At 42.0% G+C, this 21056-nt stretch overlaps 1 protein-coding gene across 1 annotated transcript in view; it reads left to right on the top strand.

Annotated features, from left to right (window-relative positions):
- Positions 1–21056, top strand: part of LOC126086194 (uncharacterized) — a 54475-nt gene that overhangs the window by 30106 nt on the left and 3313 nt on the right. The window contains exon 10 of the mRNA XM_049902373.1: positions 20329–20364. Coding sequence (XP_049758330.1) covers positions 20329–20364 — 36 coding nt within the window. The remainder of the gene's footprint in view (positions 1–20328; positions 20365–21056) is intronic.

Here is a 21056-nt window from a genome sequence, read left to right as displayed (position 1 = left end):
CTATCATTGCTATATATCTTTTTTCTTTTTTAAAATTTTATTGTGCTTTAGGTGAAAATTTACAGTGGAGATTAGTTTCTTATTCAGAAAATTTATACACAAATTGTTTTGAGACATTGATTGCAATTTCTGCATTGTACCAGCACTCTCCCCTTTTCCCTTTCCACTCTGGGTTCCCTGTGTCCATTCCTCCAGTTTTCCAGTCCCTTGCTGCCTTCTGATCTTTGCATTTGGGCAGGTTTTGCCCATTTGGTCTTGTATTCTTGACTGAACTAAGAAGCATGTTCCTCACATGTGTTAATATTTACTTTACAGAACTGCCTTATCTTTGGTTGAAAGCTGAACTTCAAGAGTGGCTTCAGTTCTGAGTTAGCAGGATGTCCAGGGTGCTATAGTCTTGGGGATTTCTCCAGTCTCTGTCAGACCAGTAAGTCTGGCTGTTTTTTTTTTTTTTTTGTGGATTTGAATTTTGTTCTACACTTTTCTTGTGCTCTCTCTGGGACCCTCTACTGTGATACCTGTTAGAATGGTCGGTGGTGGTAGCCGGGCATCATCTAGTTCTTCCAGGCTCAGGCTGCTGGGGGCTGTGGTTCATTACTCCTTTGGGCTAATATTTTCCTTGTGTCTTTGGTTTTCTTCACTCTCCTTTGCTCTGGACAGGATGGGACCAATAAATGTATCTTAGATGGCCGATCAAAAGCTTTTAAGACTCCAGATACTACTCACCAAAGTAGGATGAAGAACATTTTCTTTATGAACTATGTCATGCCAATTGACCTAAATGTCCCCTGAGACCATGATCTCCAGCGCTCAGCCCCAGTAACTGGGTCCCTCAAGGTGTTTGGGTGTGTCTAGGAAGCTTCTATGACTTTGCATTGGTCGAGTTGTGCTGACTTTCCTTATATTATGTGTTGTCTTTCCCTTCTCCGAAATCAACACTTGTCTACTATTTAATTAGTGATTTCCCCTCCCCACCCCTCCTCTCCCCTGTAAACTTCCAGCACAATGTCAGATATGAGTGGTGATAAAGGGCATCCTTGTCTTGTTACCATTCTCAAGGGGAATGCTTTTAGTCTCTCTCTATTCAGAATGATGTTGGCTGTTGGTTTTGTATAGATGCCTTTCATTATGTCAAAGAATTTCCCTTCTATTCATATTTTATTGAGAGTTTTTGTCAGGAATGGGTGTTGGACTCTACCAAATGCCTTTTCTACATAGATTGAGATGATCGTATGATTTTTTTCTTTTGTTCTACTTATGTGGTGGTTTACACTGATTTTCTAATGTTGAATCATCCTCGCATACCTGGTGTGAATTCCACTTGGTCGTGGTGTGTTATTTTTTTGATATGATGCTGAATTCTATTGGCTAGAATTTTGTTGAGAATTTTTGCATCTATAGTCATAAGAGATATTGGCCTGTAATTTTTGTGTGTGTGTGTGTGGCTTTGGTATCAGGGTTACGCCGGCTTCATAGAATGAATTTGGGAATACTCCTTCCTTGTCTGTGCTCTGAAATAGTTTGAATAGTACTGGTGTGACTCTTAATCATTGCTATATTTAAGCCCATTGTTGCAACCATCTCACTGAGGGTCTTCCTCTTTTTCACTGACCCTCTACTTTACCAAGTATGATGTCCTTCTCCAGGGGCTGATCCCTCCTGATAATATGTCCAAAGCATGTGAGATGAAGTCTCACCATCCTCCCCTCCAAGGAGCATTCTGGTTGTACTTCTTCCAAGACAGATCTGTTCGTTCTTTTGGCAGTCCATGGTACATTCAATATTTTTGACAACACCATAATTCAAAGGCATCAATTCTTCTTCGGATACATACTATTAATTTGCAGGGTTATATTTTGAATCAAAATCATCTGATCTCCAAGAAAATTTGTGTGCTTTTTTTTAGGTAAAAATTTTATATTCCTTAATGTGAACATTTTCTTTTTTCCCCCACTTTTAAAACAAAGGAATTGGTAAACATTTTCTAAGGTCCATGTAACTAAAAAATTCTCTAATACCACCTTCATTATTTTTGATTCTTAGTATAATAGCAAAGTGGTCATTTTTTCCCATATGTATATTTACCCATTTACTTAATGAGCATTCAAGGAACAACTCCCATGTGACAACTACTAGTGCTACAGAGACAAGTGACTCACATTTGGTCAAGGGGACATACAAGTTAACAATTACAACATACTGTGGTTTGGAGCCCTGTTGGCACCGTGATTAAGAGCTTGGCTGCTAACCAAATAGTCAGCAGTTAGAATCTACCAGCTTCTCCTTGGAAACCCTATGGGGCACTTGTATTCTGTCCTATAGTGTCACTATGAGTTGGAATTGACTCAATGGCAATGGGTTTGGTTTTTGGTGGTATTATAGGAGCCAGTGTGATCTTAGAGAGGACACCTAACAGGCGGAAATTGTGGAGTGGAGATGGGCCAAAAGCTCAGTCCTGTGGGGAGTTACAGCTTCATTCTTGAAGGATGGTTTTGTCACGCATAGGATTCTTGGCTGATACAATTCTTTCTTTTTTTTTTAATTTTAGGAATTTAAATACGTCATCTGCCTTAGTTTCCTGGTGCTAGTATAACACAAATATCACAAGTGGGTCACTTGAAAGAACAGGCATTTATTTTCTTACAGTTCTGGAGGTTAAAAATCCAAATCAGGGTCTTGGCCATGTCTAGTCCTGCCTTGTAGGTAGCCCCAGGTGTTTCTTGGTTTCTTGGCTTGTAGACAGTTCTCACACAGTGTCTGTTTTCCCCCATTTGTGCATGCATCTGTGTCTATGTTGCTATTTATACAAGTCAGAAGCACTGCCAGAAGGCAGTGGGATGATGCGGACCTTCTATGTTTGTTTGAAAGCGGCTCCCTCCACCTGTGAGGTATTGTCATATGCATGCTATGGTAATTTTTTTACAGCAGCATATAGAGAAAAACTGGCATAGCAGCACTTACCAAAATACCTTGCAGGGGGAGGGAGCAGCTGGCAAACAAACATAGAAGGCTCACATTATTTGCATAAAAATAAATCATCAATAAGTTGAGGTCATACAAGTATGGAATGGATCCTAAACCTAACCACTTCTGAGTTATCAATTTGACTAGGTGATGATTCCCAGTATTGTGTGATTGTCCATCATTTTGTCATCTGATGTGATTTTCCTATGTGTTGTAAATCCTGCCTCTATGATGTTACTGAGAGAAGATAGGTGACAGTTATGTTAATGAGGCTGGGTTCAATCTACAAGATTGGATTGTGTCTTGAGCCAATCTCTTTTGAGATATAAAAGAGAGAAGTGAGCAGAGAGACAGGGGGACCTCACATCACCAAGGCAACAGTGCCGAGAGCAAAGTGAATCCTTTGGACCTGGGGTTCCTGCTTGGAGAAACTCCTAGTCCAGGGGAAGATTGATGAGATGGACCTTCTTCCAGAGCCGACAGAGAGAGAAAGCCTTTTCCTGGAGCTGAGGGCCTAAATTTGTACTTCTAGCCTACTTTACTGTGAGGAAATAAATTTCCCTTTGTTAAAGCCATTCCCTTGTGGTATTTCTGTTATAGCAGCACTAATTAACTAAGACAGGAGTTCAGCTGGAGAATGGAAATGGCTCAAGTAGTTTGATTTTTCTCTTAGTTATTCTGCCTTTGTCGGGCCTCTGCCTATCTAAGAGCTCTTTAATCCCAAATCTGTACTATAGGAAATCTGGCTGGAAGATGAGGAGTTTAGATGCCCTGAGGCCACTGAGAATGTTAGAGGCTAGAGCTTTTTTGCCTTTAAGGGCCCCAGGTAGAGAAGGCAAAAGAAAAGCTGTTGGAAGAAAGAGAAATGTTGGAACGTGAAAGATGCTGAGCTCTTATGGAATATGAAGAGAAGGGCATGAAAGATTTTTTTCCTCTCTATCTCTCACCCTAGTTGTAGACATTGTGGTCTCCCTGAGTAAATCTTTTTTGTTTGTTTGTTTAATTTTTTATTGTGTTTTAAGTGAAAGCTTACAGAGCACATTAGTTTCCCATTTGATAGTTTGTATGTAATTTTTTTTTTTATGTAAAGTGTTCCATGACACTGGTTTCATTCCCCACAATGTGTCCCCACTCTCCCCATTTCCATCCTAGGTTCCCCGTTTCCTTTCGTCCTGGTTTTCTACCCCTTCCTGCCTTCTCATCTTTGCTTTTGGACAAATGTTCCCTTCTGATCTCATATAATTGATCGTTGTAAGGGTGTTATTGTTTATTTTATGGGTCTGTCTATGATTTGGCTGAAAGGTGGTCTCCAGGGATGGCTTCAGTTCCAGTTCAGAAGGATGTCTTAGGGCCATAGTCTCAGGGTTCCTCCAGTCTCTGTCAGACTAGTAGGTCTGGACTTTTTGAGAATTTGATTTTTTGTTCTAGGATTTTTCTACCACTCTGTATGGGACTCTCTGCTGTGATTCCAGTCAGAGGGGTTGGTAGCAGTAGCCAGGCACCACCTAGTTCTTCTGGTCTCGGGGCCATATAGTCTGTGGTTCATGTGGTCCATTAGTCCTTTGGACTAATGGCTCCCTTGGGTTTTTGGTTTTCTTAATTCTCCTTTTCTCTGGACATAAGAGACCAATAACAGTATCTTAGATGGTCACTTGAAAGCGCTTAAAGACCCCAGACACTACTCACCAAAGTAGGATGTAGAACTTTGTCTTTATGAACTCTGCTGTGCCAGCTGACGTATATGTTCCCTGAGTCTATAGTCCTTCATCTTCAAGCCTGGGAGCTTCGCCTTGTGAGGTGTGTGGTTATGACTAAGAAGTTGCCCTGATTGTGGTCCTTGTGTGCTGAATTGTCTATATTAACATATACACAGCACCTACAGTTATGTATGTAGAAATATTTGCGACCAAACATGTATCAGTAGGCGGCAGTGTTCCCTCATATCCTCCCATACCTCTTGGTGTATTTATCTCCCTTTGTATCAATTCATAATTTAGTCTTTGTTGATACTGTTGTTGCAGGATTGTCTATGCTATAGTATTTACTGTTCTTGCACTTTGTTCTCGTGTTCCTCTCAGTGTCCTCCCTCCTGATTTTCTTTTGTTCTTAGCCCATAGTTTCCTTTAGCACATTGTGTTACAGTCTGGGACCCATGGACCCCAAAAAGTAAGTCTTTGTCTTGCCCACGAGAAAAGAATTACTCGGGGAGACTTGGCTGACTATTAAAAGGAAAGCCTTTATTAGAAATGAGAGCACTGTGCAGTGGGGCAGCAGCTGAGTGTATAGCACTCTAGCAGGCTACTCCTGCACACAAGTCTTTGTCTCGAGTTTTTATTGTTCACTAAGATACGGAAGTGGGGTCATAGCGGATCAGCAGCTAGGATTTTTGATGTGGCTCTTTAGTTTCTTATCTGCGTAAGCATTTTGCCAGTAAGACAGAGTCCATGACGAAGGCTTCTGGGAAGGTTGGCAGCACTTATTATGGGGTGTCACGCCTGTGCAGTCACCGGTTCCCCGAGTTCAATTCCCAGCTGCAACTGCAGCTCTTTACTGCCTCTGGTGGAAGGTCATATTGTGGAGGGGGGGAGAGTGTGCACTCAGGAAGAGGAAGAGGCAGGGGGTGGTGACATTCCTCAGTAAGATGGTCCCTACATAGTTAAACCTTAAGCCAAAGAAATAGCCTCCATAGGCGGTCCTGTCCTGGCTTTTAAATATTAACAGGGACAGATAAGAGACAAGAAGGGTATAAAACCCTAAGAAAAGGACGATTGGGGCTCTCAGATTCTCTCTATATCTGAGTAGCCCACTTGATGCTTCCTAGTCAAGTGTACTTTTACTACTAACCCTCTGCTTGCTAATAAACCTCTACTTGCTTGGCACTATTTATCTCAGTGTTAGAATTCTTTCCTACACCGAAGACAAGAGCAGAGACCGTTCTTCGGCAACAATATAGTGGTTGCAGGTGGATGTTCTGCGCATGTCCCTGGGACTGGTTCTATCTGGCTGCTTCTGAAAGACAACTTTGAGGAAGTATATCTTAGGCAATCTGAAACTCTAACAGCCTTTCATGGGGTTGTTTTTCTCAATTGTTCTAGGGAATGGTTTGATCTCAAGAATGTTTCAAGATTATGGACGTAGGCTCCCCAGGGCGACCCGTCTGTCTCAACTGAACATATGTAAGATGGTTGATTTAACATCTTTGACTAATAATTTCAATATCTGCACTTCCTCAGGGAAAGTTTCTCCCAATTTCTATTTCTCCTGTGAATGAGCCATCCATTTCTGTTTCTTTGCATGTTTTGTAATATTTTGTTGAGAACCAGACATTCTGAAGATTATGTTTTTGGTAACTCTGGATATTAAATACTCCTAATTCTCAGAGATCGCTGATTTTTGCTTGTTGAGTGCTGGAGTGATCTGTTTGTCTATTCCAAATGATTTTTGCAAAGTGTGTATTCTTTATTGTGTGTGGTTACTGAAGTTTCTCTTCTGTTACCTCTGTGGCCAGCCAGTGACCTGAAAAAGATTTCCTTAAATCTCTGACTCTCAAAAGAGTAAAAGAAAAAAAAAAAAGTACACTATCTTTAAATCCCTTGAGGGCTTCAGCTTGTGGAGATTGAAACAATGACCACTCTTTGTATTGCCCTCTTAGTGATCAAAAGCAGCAGTCAGCAATCAAAGCACACAGCTCCGATTTTTGTAGAACAAGGTCCTTACTACTCACTCTGTGTCATGGATTGAATTGTGTCCCCCATAAAATATGTATCAACTTGTTTAGGCCATCATTTCCAGTATTCTGTGGTTGTCCTCCATTTTGTGATTGTAATTTTATGTTAAAGAGGATTAAGGTGGGATTGTAACACCCTTACCCAGGTCACATCCCTGATCCAATACAAAAGAAGTTTCCCTGGGGTGTGGCCTGCAATACCTTTTATCTCTCAAGAGATAAAAAGGAAAGAGAAGCAAGTAGAGAGGGGGGACCTCATTCCACCAAGAAAGCAGTGCTGGGAGCAGAGCGTGTCCTTTGGACCCGGGTTTCCTGCTTGGAAAAGCTCCTAGTCCAGGGGAACATTGATGAGAAGGCCGGCAGAGAGAGAAAGCCTTCCCCTAGAGCTGATGCCCTGAATTTGGACTTTAACCTACTTTACTGGGAGGAAGTAAACTTTTGTTTGTTAAAGCCATCCTGTTATGTATTTCTGTTATAGCAGCACTAGATGGCTAAGACACCCTGGCACCAGCAAGCTGAGAAATACTGACTTCAGCCCCCACCAGAGGAATATCTATGGAAAATAGTGCCTATGGCAAGCACTGCAGGGGCATAGGGAAGGTAATGAGTGCCCAGGGGCAATCTCTAAGTTGCACACCCCCTCCTCACCACACACAATTTCAAGATGAATAGACTTTGATAGCAGCAAAACCTCAGCAGGAACGCCTTCCTGCCTCTTGTCTGGCTACCTCAGTCAGGCGACTTTCATATTTGTGGCCCCTTGGAATGTCATTCCGTGCCTCCTGTGATGCTCCCTTGGACTTGCAACCAGAAGCAAGTACCCCCTTTTACCTCCCCTCACCATGCCTCTGTGTCTACCGTGCCTGAGGAAGGACTTTGGGCTGTACCAGGTTAATAGAAACTGCCTCCGCCTTCAAGTGGTATCCAGCACACATGCCATACCTGCTATACCTTAGATAGATCTCTGGTCCCCACAGCTATCTGCCATGAAATATCAAAGATCACCAGAATTTACCAGCCTCTTCAGGCACTGCTCTAGGTGCTACAAGTATTCCACTAGACTCTAGAGTTCAAATTAGTTGATTCAGACAGCTGCTGCCAGCTCAGTAGTTGTTTTGGTCGAGGGACCAATTCCTGGAGTTTCCTACTCCTCCACCTTTCCACTTTCTTCATTAATTTTCATGACTATCTTGTCCCCGGAAACCCTGGTGGCGTAGTGGTTAAGTGCTACGGCTGCTAACCAAAGGGTTGGCAGTTTGAATCCGCCAGGTGCTCCTTGGAAACTCTATGGGGCAGTTCTATTCTGTCCTATGGGGTCAGTATGAGTCAGAATTGACTCGACGGCATGGCACACTGGATTTTATCTTTTCCTCCAGATGCCCGAGAGTAATTTCACTTTTTAAAATAGAGCTGAGCAAGAAGCTCACTCCTTCCCGGTATCTTTGTGTTTATATACCTTCAAGACAGATATCTAGAGATAAGATTGTTGTGTTAAAATGTTGCTTATTATGTAATTTTCTAGATATGGCAAAAAAGGTTTTGTTTCATTTTTCAGTCCTGCCAGACAGACATAAGAAGAATGGCAGTTTTCCCAAGCCCTCCCAGTAATATTTGTGGTCAAGCTTATGAAATGCTACCAATCTGATGGATTAAAAACCATACTGCGGTGTAGTTTTTGTTTATTTTTCTTTTAAACAAGTGAAACAGCATCATTTTTTATGTTTGAACTTTATTGTGTATATTTGATATAAACTGTCAGTTAATACCTTTTTTTTTTTTTGTTCTGGATTTTTTTTTGGTAACTGGTTTAATAAGATATAGTTCACATACCATACAATTGATGTATTTAAAATATACAATTCAGTGTTCTTTAGTATATTCACAGAGTTGGGCAACCATCACCACAATCAATTTTGGAATCTTTCCATATCCCCAAAAGAAACCCTGTATTCATTAGCAGCCATTCCCATTTTCCTCCATCTTCTCCAGCCCTAGGTTACCAGTAATCTACCTTCTGTCTCTATAGATTTTCCCATTCTGAATATTTAATATAAATGGAATCATATAATACATGGTCTTTTGTGCCTTGCTTCCTTCACATAGCGTAATGTTTTCAAGACTCATTCATGTTGCAGCGTGTATCAATACTTCATCCCCATCCGCCCACCTTGCCTTTTTTTGCTGAATAATATTCCTTTGTATGGGTATACCACATTTTATATATCCATTCATATCTTTTGACCATTATTCTAAGAGGTTCTTTATGTTCAATTTTCCTTTAGAGCTTTAAAGAAAATATGATTTTAATTTATCCAGTACTTTCTTGCTATTACCATGGGAGTGACTATGTTTTCTGTCCTACTTTGTAACAGGAGATAGAGCTCTTGGATAGTTTCTGTGTCTAAAATTCCAGCAGATGACATGGGGAGGAGGAGCAGGGGCACTGGTTGCAAGAGGTGTCTGCATTTAGCTTCATAGCATACAGCTCCAAAACACTGTGTGCTTTAGAATCAAAGTACCCCAACTCGACAGTCTGAGATATGGCCCTATGTAAATCTCTGAAGTGTTTCGAACCCCAGTCAATTTGGGTTCCCTTTCTAGTAATTTGAATTATTAGGGCTAGCACAGTTCTTCCATTCTTGTCCTTCAATATTGCTATGATTATATTTGGCCTTTTGAATGCCTATGTAACTTTTAGGATTATCTCATAAATTTTCACTAAAAACTGCTAATGAAGCCTACCCAGGATAGCAATGCTGTATGATTCATATGCATAAAATCCTAGAACAGTCAAAACTAATCTGTGAATAAAAATCATATTCATAGTTCCATCTGAAAGAGAGTATTGTTTGCTCAGGAGGATACGAATTCATATGGAGACCATGGAACAGGTTTGACAGGAAACTTGAAAGGGCAGAAAAAGATAAAGACTCCTTTTTATCTTTCCCGCTTTCCGGCCAGAATTAAGAGATATTTTAGGAAAGAATTAACACCTCTTTAAATTCAAGGTCTCTTCTGTTCCAGAGCATTCCAAGGATAAACACTCCCTCAAAGTCCACCAGCTCGAACACCACATCTGGGGTGGACATGACCTTTCCTGTAGACAGAACAGAGTGGGACAGCATAGCTGTGCCCAAGATGGCAGAGCTTCCCACACTCAGCCCCATGGAGTGCTCTTCCGGGCCAACTTCCCTGTACAATGCCCCTGTCATACTACAGCTTCCCTGTACAACACCCTTGTCATAATACAATTTTAACAATGTGTCCCCCAGATAAGGCCAGTCTCAAATCTAATGGGACTTGTTGAAGGAGATATGGCAGCCCCACCCAGGCACATTTCTCTTCTGGGATCCCAGGCTGCTTGTTCCCTTCTACTGAGAAGACCTAAAGATATATAGGAGAGGTGAGAAGAGAGTAAAGGGAGGAGAAAAGCCAAATCATGTACTCCGAATGATGGTGTTGGAGGGTGCAATTCCTCTCCTCCTACCTCCCAGAGACCCTCTCTACTGGCATCCAGATAAAGAAGGCAGTGGGGGGTAGATCCTTTAATTTTCAGGTGTCATTGCCTCTCCAAGTAGTCGAATCATAGCCTTTAATTGAAGTAAGAAAAAAGAAAGAATAGGAAGCTAGAATGAGAATAGGGCATTTTCAGACATATATATACAACTATGTATATTTTCAGCATTGATTTACTTTGCCATTTTTTCTCTCTTTTGAATCTTACTTTCTCCATTTTAGATACGTTTTTCTTGTAGCTGAATTACATCATTGTGTATTGATTTCAATGACAGTATAAACATTAGAATATGTATGACTTTGTATTCTTGAAAATGCCCCAATGTCTTCCTTACCCTCATGAAGATGCAGCCTGACGTGACACGAGTCTCAACAGGTCAGCCATGCCCCAAGTTTCCCCATCTATAGAGATTTATCTCTTGATGACCCTTTCACCACTTTCTTTTAATAAAAAATTGGCTCAGTACAAAATTGACTCAATGGCAACTAACTACAACAACAATAGAATTCCCTACTCACAATTAGGTCTTTTAACTTATTTTTCCAATATCTTCTTGCACTTATTTTGCTGTTGGGAAGCCTGCTCCCAAGGAGCTTGTCATTCTAGCGAGGGCAAACTACTTCTCTAGGAAGTAATTTAAAGACTATTTTAAAAATTTAACCTTAATTTTCTTCACTTCACCATGAAGAGTTAATATAAAAGTTCTTTTTGAAATTTATGCACCTTAGCATTTAACTGGTCTTTCTTAATCTCTATAAAATGTTCAAATGTATATCTTCTGGAAATTTGCCAGACATTATTCTCCTTTCTTTCTGATAATAGATGTACATCGGCCCTTCCCATTCCAGCACCCATTGTGATGGTTAAGGTTGTGCGTCAACTTGGCTGGGCCGTGATTCTCAGTGGTTAGTCAGTTGTGGTGTAGTTTTGCAATCGTATAATTATGTAATCACTTTCATGATGGGATCTGATATAATGTGATCACCTCCATGATGGGATGCTGTGAGTAGCCAATCAGTGGAAAGTCAGTTTCCTTGGGGGTGTGGCCAGCATCCAATATATGTAGACTTTCTGGCAAGGCTCACAGGCTTTTGCTTGCTCCGGATCCTGCAGCTGGCTCCTGTTCATCTGATCTCTGGTTCTTGGGACTTGAGCTAGCAGCTTACCTGCCGATCTTAGATTCATTGACTTCTGCAGCCTAGGAGCCAGAAGCTTGCTGTCTGGTCTGCTGATCTTGGATTTGCCAGCCTCTTCAGCTATGTGAGTCAGGAGAAGCTTCCAGCCTGACCCATGGCCTTGGGACTTTCCAGACTCAACAACAAGTGAGCCATTTCCTTGATAAAAATTTCTCTCTATATATGTATATTTATAAAGATGTCACCTTGAGAACTAAGGTGTGCCTGACTCAAGTCATGGTGCTTTCAATCACCTCATATGCATGTGAAAGCTGGACAATGAATAAGCAATACCGAAGAAAAATTGACATCTTTGAATTGTGATGTTGGTGAAGAATATTCAATATACCATGGACTGCCAAAAGAATGAACAAATCTGTCTTGGAAGAAGTACAACCAGAATGGTCCTTAGAAGCAAGGATGACTAGACTATGTCTCACATACTTTGGACATGTTATGAAGAGGGATCAGTCCCTGGAGAAAAACATCAGGCTTGGTAAAGTAGAGGGTCAGTGAAAAAGAGGAAGACCCTCAATGAGATAGATTGACACAGTGGCTGTAACAATGGGCTCAAGCACAGCAACAGTTGTGAGGATGGCACAGGACTGGTCAGTGTTTCATTCTGTTGTGCATAGGTTTGCTATGAGTTGGAACTGACTCGACAGTACCTAACAAACAACATATATATTTATATGCTGCACTGGTTTTGCTCCTCTAGAGAATCCAACCTAAGACACCCATGTAGCTTAACGTTCTATTTATGTTTATTGTAACCATGGGTCCAAATCAGTGAGCAGAGGTGTTCCACTGTCTGTCCACAAACAAGTGAGAGGGAGTACCACAGCTTCCCAACTCACCAAGATCTCCCTGAATCATCTTCCTGCCCATGAAGATTTTGAGGTTCCTTCCCTGTCTCCACCTCTTGCTAGTCCCAGGTACCAGTGACCACTCGGCTTTGGTCTCTGTTCTTTGCTATGGTTCCCATTCCATTTTGGAAATGTTCATTTCTCTTTTCCTTCCTTTGACTATGCATACACATTTCATATATATTACATGTAAAATCTCTTTATGTTTGGAGCAGACATGTTTGGGCTCTTGAGTAGGCTCATCTAACCACCACCTTGACTATAAAGGCCAACACTGTGATCCTCTCATATTCCAACCCCCACATGTCTTAATCCAGTCTAGAAATTAACAAGAATCAAAACCCTTCCATGCCCCAGGCACAACTGCTCCCACAGCCACTCTGAGGAGTGGGGTTCATTACATCCTCCACATGACGAATATGAGGCTCAGAGAGGAGATGTTACTTCTAAAGATCACACAGCAGTGGATGGTACCAAAAAACAAACAAACCCACTGCCATGCAGTTGATTCTGACTCATAGCGACCCTACAGGACAGAGTAGAACTGCCCCATAGAATTTCCAAGGAGCGCCTGGTGAATTCGAACTGCAGACCTTTTGATTAGCAGCCGTAACTCATAATGACTACGCCACCAGAGTTTCCGCAGTGGATGGTGGCCAGGAATTAAATAAAAATCACTTTCTCCCATATTCAGAGTTCTAACCCCATTCGTTGTCTCCTAAAGCTTGAAGACAGAGCCCCTATATGAGAAGAATATTATCGAAGGACACAAGAGGCACTGAGGAATCAGAAATGACTCAGAGATTTGTTTGCGTGGAGATGAAGACGAAGCTTTTGTTAAGAAAAAAGAGAAGTTGGTGAAGGGGATTGTTTAGTAGAAAGAAATCCCACAATCTAGGGGCAGGAGGGTAGGAGACCTAGTGGCAAAGTGATTAAGAGCTCAGGTTGCTAACCAAAAGGTCGGCAGTTCAAATCCACCAGCCGCCCTGTGGAGACCTTATTGGGCAATTCTACTCTGTCCTATAGAGTCACTATGAGTTGCAATCCACTCGTTGGCAAACAACAACAGTGGCAGGAGGAAGAGTCATGGTTTCTTCACATATTTCCCTGTATTTCTCTTTGTACTCACAGCCACAGTGTAAGTAGACTTCAGCTGACTTTAGTTGTTGAAGGCTTGTCTTTGCAAATATGAGCACTGCAGGGCAGATTATGAATCTGTGTCTTCCTGAAGACATGATAACCGGCAATGGTTGTTGTTAGGTTCCAGTTCATAGCAATCCTATGTACAGCATAGCAATCCTATGTACAACAGAATGAAAACTGCCCGGTCCTGCCCCATTCTCATAATCGCTGTTATGCTTGAGCCCATTGTCAATCCATCTCATTGAGGGTCTTCCTCTTTTTTGCTGACCCTCTACTTTACCAAGCATGATGTCCTTCTCTAGGGACTGATCCCTCCTGATAAAGTATCCAAAGTATGTGAGACGTAGTCTTGCCATCCTTGCTTCTAAGAAGCATCCTGGCTGTGCTTATCCCAAGACAGGCTCGTTTGTTTTTCTGGTAGTCTACGGTGTATTCGCTCTTCTTCAGCAAGGCAGTAATTCAAAGGCATCAATTCTTCTGTCTTCCTTATTCATTGTCCAGCTTTCACATGCATATGCCGTGATTGAAAACACCATGGCTTGGGTCAGGCGCACCTTAGTCTTCAAGGTGACATCTTTGCTTTTCAAAACTTTAAAGAGGTCTCTTGCATCTGACTTACCCAGTGCAATGTGTCCCTTGATTTCTTGACTGTTACTTCCATAGGTGTTGATTGTGGATCCAAGTAAAACGAAATCCTTGATAACTTCAGTCCTTCCTCCATTTATCATGATGTTGCTTATTGATCAAGTTTTAAGGATTTTTGTTTTCTTTATGTTGAGGTACAATTCATACTGAAGGCTGCAGTCTTTGATCTTCAAGACCTCTTCACTTCCAGCAAGCAAGGTTGTGTTATCTGCATAACGCAAGTTGTTACTGAGTCTTCCTACACTCCTGATGCCATATTCTTCTTCATATAGTTCAGTTTCTCAAATTATTTGCTCAGCATACAGATTGAATAAGTATGGTGAAAGGATACAACCCTGACCCAGACCTTTCCTGACTTTGAACCATGCAGTATCCCCTTGTTCTATTCAAACAACTGCCTCTTGACCTATGTACAGGCTCCTCATGAGCACAATTAAGTGTTCTGGAATTTCCATTCTTTGCAATGTTATCCATAATTTGTTGCTATCCACACAGTCGAATGTCTTTGCATAATCAATAAAACACAGGTAAACATCTTTCTGGTATTCTCTGCTTTCAGCCAGCATCCGACATCAGCAATGATATCCCCGGTTCCACGTCCTCCTCTGAATCTGGCTTGAATTTCTGGCCGTTCCTTGTCAATATACTGCTAAAACCACTTTTAAATGACCTTCAGCAAAATTTTACTTGTGTGTGACCTTAATGATAATGTTCGATATTTTCCACATTCTGTTGGATCACCTTTCTTTGGAAAAGTGGCATAACTATGGATCTCTTCCAATCGATTGACCAGGTAGCTGTCTTCCAAATTTCTTGGCATAGGCAAGTGGGAACTTTCCGGGGCTGCATCCATTTGTTGAAACATCTCATTGGTACTCCATCAATTCCTGGAGCTTGTTTTTCACCAGTGCTTTCAGTGCAGCTTGGACCTTTTCCTTCAGTACCATCAGTTCCTGATCATATCCTACCTCCCAAAATGGTTGTACATCAACCAGTTCTTCTTGGTATAGTGACACTGTATTCCTTCCATCTTCTTTTGATGTTTCCTGCATCGTTTAATATTTTCCCCATAGAATCCTTCAATATTGCAACTCGAGGTTTGAATTTTTTCTTCAGTACTTTCAGCTTTTGATTTTCTAACTCCAGGTCTTTGCACATGTCATTACTTTACTTAGCTTTCTTGAGCTGCCCTTTGAAATCTCCTGTTCAATTCTTTTAGTTCATCATTTCTTCCATTTGCTTTAGCTACATGACATTCAAAAGCAAGTTTCAGAGTCTTTTCTGACACCCATTTTGGTCTTTTCTTTCTTTCCTGTCTTTTTAATGAACTCTTGCTTTCTTCACATGTGGTGTCCTTGATGTCATTCCACAACTTGTCTGGTCTTCAGTCATTAGTGTTCACCACATCAAATTTGTTCTTGAGATGGTCTCTAAATTCATTTGGGATAAACTCAAGGTCATACATTGGCCCTCTTGGACTTGTTCTAATGTTCTTCAGTTTCCACTTGAACTTGCATAGGAGCAATTAATGGTCTGTTCCACGGTCAGCCACTGGCCTCGTTCTAACTGATGATATTGAGCTTTTCCATCATCTCTTTCCATACGTGTAGTCAATTTGATTCTGATATATTCCCCCACATGTCTGTCAGTTTGTCGTACTGTGGGGGCTTGTGTGTTGCTGTGATGCTGGAAGCTATGCCACCGGTATTCAGATACCATGAGGGTCACCCATGGAGGACAGGTTTCAGCTGAGCTTCTAGACTAAGACAGACTAGGAAGAAGGACCTGGAAGTCTACTTCTGAAAAGCATTAGCCAGTGAAAATCTTGTGAGTAGCAGCAGAACATTGTCTGATATAGTGCTGGAAGATGAGCCCCCCAGGTTTGAAGGCACTCAAAAGATGACTGAGGAAGAGCTGCCTCCTCAAAATAGAGTCGACCTTAATGAAGTGAATGGAGTAAAGCTTTTGGGGCCTTCATTTGCTGATGTGGCACGACTCAAAATGAGAAGAAACAGCTGCAAACATCCATTAATAACCGGAACATAGAATGTACGAAGTATGAATCTAGGAAAATTGGAAACCGTCAAAAATGAAATGGAATGCATAAACATCAATATCCTAGGCATTAATGAGCTGCAATGGACTGGTATTGGCCATTTTGAATCAGACGATCTTATAGTCTACTCTGCTAGGAAGAGGAATGGTGTTGCATTCATCGTCAAACAGAACATTTCAAGATCAATCCTGAAGTACAACGTTGTCAGTGATAGGGTAATATCCATACGCCTACAAGGAAAACCAGTTAATAAGACCATTGTTCAAATTTACGCACCAACCACTAGGGCCAAAGATGAAGAAATAGAAGATTTTTATCAACTGCTGCAGTCTGAAATTGATCGAACATGCAGCCAAGATGCATTGATAATTACTGGCGATTGGAATGCGAAAGTTGGAAACAAAGAAGAAGGATCAGTAGTTGGAAAATATGGCCTTGGTGATAGAAACAATGCTGGAGGTCGAATGATCGACTTCTTCATTGCAAATACCTTCTTTCACCAACATAAACGGCGCCTATACACATGGACCTCGCCAGATGGAACACACAGAAAGCAAATTGACTACATCTGTGGAAAGAGACAATGGAAAAGTTCAATATCATCAGTCAGAACAAGGCTAAGGGTCGACTGTGGAACAGACCATCAACTGCTCATTTGCAAGTTCAAGCTGAAACTGAAGAAAATCAGAGCAAGTCCACGAGAGCCGAAATATAACCTGGAGTATATCCCACCTGCATTTAGAGACCATCTCAAGAATAGATTTGATGCATTGAACACTAGTGACCGAAGACCAGACAAGTAGTGGAATGATATCAAGGACATCATACATGAAGCAAGAGGTCATTGAAAAGACGGGAAAGAAAGAAAAGACCAAGATGGATGTCAGAGGAGACTCTGAAACTTGCTCTCAAACATCGAGCAGCTAAAGCAAAAGGAAGAATTGATGAAGTGAAAGAACTGAACAGAAGATTTCAAAGGGCCTCTTGAGAAGACAAAGTAAAGTATTATAATGACACGTGGAAAGAACTGGAGATGGAAAACCAAAAGAGAAGAACATGCTCGGTGTTTCTCAAGCTGAAAGAACTGAAGAAAAATTCAAGTCTCGAGTTGCAATAGTGAAGGATTCTATGGGGAAAGTATTAAACGATGCAGGAAGCATCAAAAGAAAATGAAAGAAATACACAGAGTCATTATACCAAAAAGAATTAGTCGATATTCAACCATTTCAAGAGGTGGCATATGATCAGGAACCGATGGTACTGAAGGAAGAAGTCCAAGCTGCTCTGAAGGCATTGGCAAAAAACAAGGCTCCAGGAATTGATGGAATATCAATTGAGATGTTTCAACAAACAGATGCATCGCTAGAGGTGCTCACTCATCTATGCCAAGAAATACGGAAGACGGCTTCCTGGCCAACTGACTGGAAGAGATCCATATTTATGCCTATTCCCAAGAAAGGTGATCCAGCCGAATGTGGAAATTATAGAACAATATCATTAATATCACACGCAAGCAAAATTTTGCTGAAGATCATTCAAAAAAGGCTGCAGCAGTGTATCGACAGGGAACTGCCAGAAATTCAGGCTGGTTTCAGAAGAGGACATGGAACCAGGGATATCATTGCTGATGTCAGATGGGTCCTGGCTGAAAGCAGAGAATACCAGAAGGATGCTTACCTGTGTTTTATGGACTATGCAAAGACATTCGACTGTGTGGATAGCAACAAATTATGGATAACATTGCAAAGGATGGGAATTTTAGAACACTTAATAGTGCTCACGAGGAATCTTTACATAGATTGAGAGGCAGTTGTTCAGACAGAATAAGGTGTTGCTGATTGGTTTAAAGTCAGGAAAGGTGTGCATCATGGTTGAAACCTTTCACCATACCTATTCAATGTGTATGCTAAGCAAATAATCCAAGAAGCTGGACTGTATGAAGAAGAATGGGGCATCAGAATCAGAGGAAGACTCATTAACAACCTGCGTTATGCAGATGACACAACCCTGCTTGCTGAAAGTGAAGAGGACTTGAAGCACTTACTAATGAAGATCAAAGACCACAGGCTTCAGTATGGATTGCACCTCAACATAAAGAAAACAAAAATCCTCACAACTGGACCAATGAGCAACATCATGATAAATGGAGAAAAGATTGAAGTTGTCAAGGATTTCATTTTACTTGGATCCACAATCAATGACCATGGAAGCAGCAATCAAGAAATCAAAAGACGCATTGCATTGGGCAAATCTGCTGGAAAGGACCTCTCTGAAGTGTTGAAGAGCAAAGATGTCACCCTGAAGACTAAGGTGCGCCTGACCCCGGCCATGGTATTTTCAGTCGCATCGTATGCATGTGAAAGCTGGACAATGAATAAGGAAGACCCAAGAAGAATTGATGCCTTTGAATTGTGGTGTTGGCGAAGAATATTGGATATACTCTGGACTGCCAAAAGAATGTACTAATCTGTCTTAGAAGAAGTACAGCCAGCATGCTCCTTAGAGGCAAGGATGGCAAGACTGCGTCTTACTTAATTTGGACATGTTGTCAGGAAGGATTAGTCCCTGGAGAAGGACATCATGCTTGGCAAAGTACAGGGTAAGCAGAAAAGAAGAAGACCCTCGACAAGGTGGATTGACACAGTGGCTGCAACAATGAGCTCAAGCATAACAATGATTGTAAGGATGGCTCAGGACAGGGCAGTATTTCGTTCTGTTGTACATAGGGTTGCTATGTGTCAGAACCGACTCGATGGCACCTAGCAACAACAACAATATTCCATCTGACAAGGTCCACATGTATAGTCATCATTTATGTTGTTGAAAAAAGTTATTTGCAATGAAGAAGTTTTTGGTCTTGCAAAATTCCATCATGTCATCTCTGGCATAGTTTCTATCACCAAGGCCATATTTTCCAACTTATCATCCTTCCTCTTTGTTCCAACTTTCTCATTCCAGTCACCAGTAAATATCAATGCATCCTCGTTGCAGGTTTGATCAATTTCAGACTGCAGAAGTTGGTAAACATCTTCAATTTCTTCATCTTTGGCCTTAGTGGTTGGTGGGCAAATATGCCTAATAATCTTATTAACTGGTCTTCCTTGTAAGTGTATGGATATTACACTATCACTGACAGTGCTGTACTTCAGGATAGATCTTGAAATGTTCTTTTTGACAATGACTGCAACACCATTCTCCTTCAAGTTGTCCTTCACAGCATAGTAGACCGTATGGTTGTCTGATTCAAAATGGCCAATACCAGTCCATTTCAGCTCACTAATGTCTAGGATATTGATGTTTATGCATTCCATTTCACTTTTGACAATTTCCAATTTTCCATGATTTATACTTCATACATTCCATATTTCTATTATTAATGGAATTTTGCCACTGTTTCTTTTTATTTTGAGTCATGCCACATCAGCAAATGGAGGTCCCGATAGCTTGACTTCATCCATGTCTTTAAGGTCAAATCTACTTTGAGGAGGCAGCTCTTCCCTAGCTGTCTTTTGAGTGCCTTCCAACCAGAAGGGCTCATCTTCTGGCACTATATTTTATATAGTGTATAAACAGCATTCCACTGCTATTCATAAAGCGATGGTAAGGGCCCAATAATGACATGTTGACAGGCAAGCTAAATGGTTGGAAGAGATCCCATGGTGGGCACTCTGAGAAGGGAGGGGATATCTCTTTGGTCACATTCATCCTAGATAGACACCAGGGTCTGTGTACTGGCTGCAATATCTTGGATCTTTTGAGAAGAGTGCAGCTTAGGCAGACAGCAAACAGGGTCAGACCTCATTTCTGTCTGAAGTGTCTCCAGAGTGCCTGGTGCCTACACAGCTCCACCCCTGGGGAACTGAGAGCCAGGCTGCTAGGGAAGTTCTGTTCCCTCTCTGTGGGGCTGATGATTTGACAACCTCGTCATGGGTAGGACACACCTCTAAGTGCCACACTCTGTATGCCTCTGTGTCCTGCTGAGAGCTGTAGTCCCATCTCTCTTCACAGACAAATATAGTGGGTGGAGACACCATGACTCCCACCCACCCTGATGGTCCTGCTCTGCCTCCATGAGATTTTAAGAGGAAAGGGGGACAATTGTCTGGGAGGGTTGCCTGCTTCAAAACCAGGATCTGGCCTATCAGGAGACCCCAGGAGCTCAGGAGTCTCAAGGGGAGCAATGGATCTGCTCAGGCTTCAAGGGACAAAATCTCTTACCAGGATGTCTCTTCCAGGGCTGAGTTTGGGCCAAAGGATCCAGGTACAACCCGGTGAGTCCTTCTAGGTTTCCTTCCTAGAGGATCCTAGTATAGGCAGCTGGGGGTGGAGAACAGATCAATGGGGAATGTCTGGGAGGATCCCCGGGCTAGGAGCTGGGGGGACTGAGGGGTGGGTAATATTGGAACTCCCACCGCTAATTTCCTTCCAGGGACCCTCCCCAAACCTGGGCTGAGCCAGACTCTGTGATTGCCTGGGGGAACCCTGTGACCAACTGGTGTCAGGGGACCCTGGAGGCCAAGAAGTACCATCTGTATAGAGAGGGATGCTTAGCACCGTGGGACACTCAGAACCCACTGGAGCCCTAGGAACAAGGCCAAGTTCTTTGTTTCACAATTGACAGAGCTCACTGCAGGGCAATATCACTGTTATTATTGTAGCTGCACTGGCTATTCAGCACACAGCGTCATCCTGGAGCTGGTGGTAACAGATGAGAGGACACTCAGGGGCCTAGCCTCAGATTCTGCTGTTCAGGAAGGGGTCTGCTCTCAGGGGGTATCTCCCCTCTCATAGCCCATCCCTGAGGGAAATGGGGGGTGGGGGGAGATTTGAGTTTCCATTCAACAGAGATACTTACTTTTCTCCCAGAAGCCTACAGCAAACCTACTGTCTTGGGCCTGCCAAGCCCTGTGGTGATTTTGGGGGGAATGTGACCCTCCAGTGTGGCTCATGGCAAGGATATGAC

The sequence above is a fragment of the Elephas maximus genome, chromosome 11, assembly GCF_024166365.1.
Source record: "Elephas maximus indicus isolate mEleMax1 chromosome 11, mEleMax1 primary haplotype, whole genome shotgun sequence".
Lineage (NCBI taxonomy): Eukaryota > Metazoa > Chordata > Mammalia > Proboscidea > Elephantidae > Elephas > Elephas maximus.
This window is presented reverse-complemented; position numbering and strand designations above follow the sequence as displayed.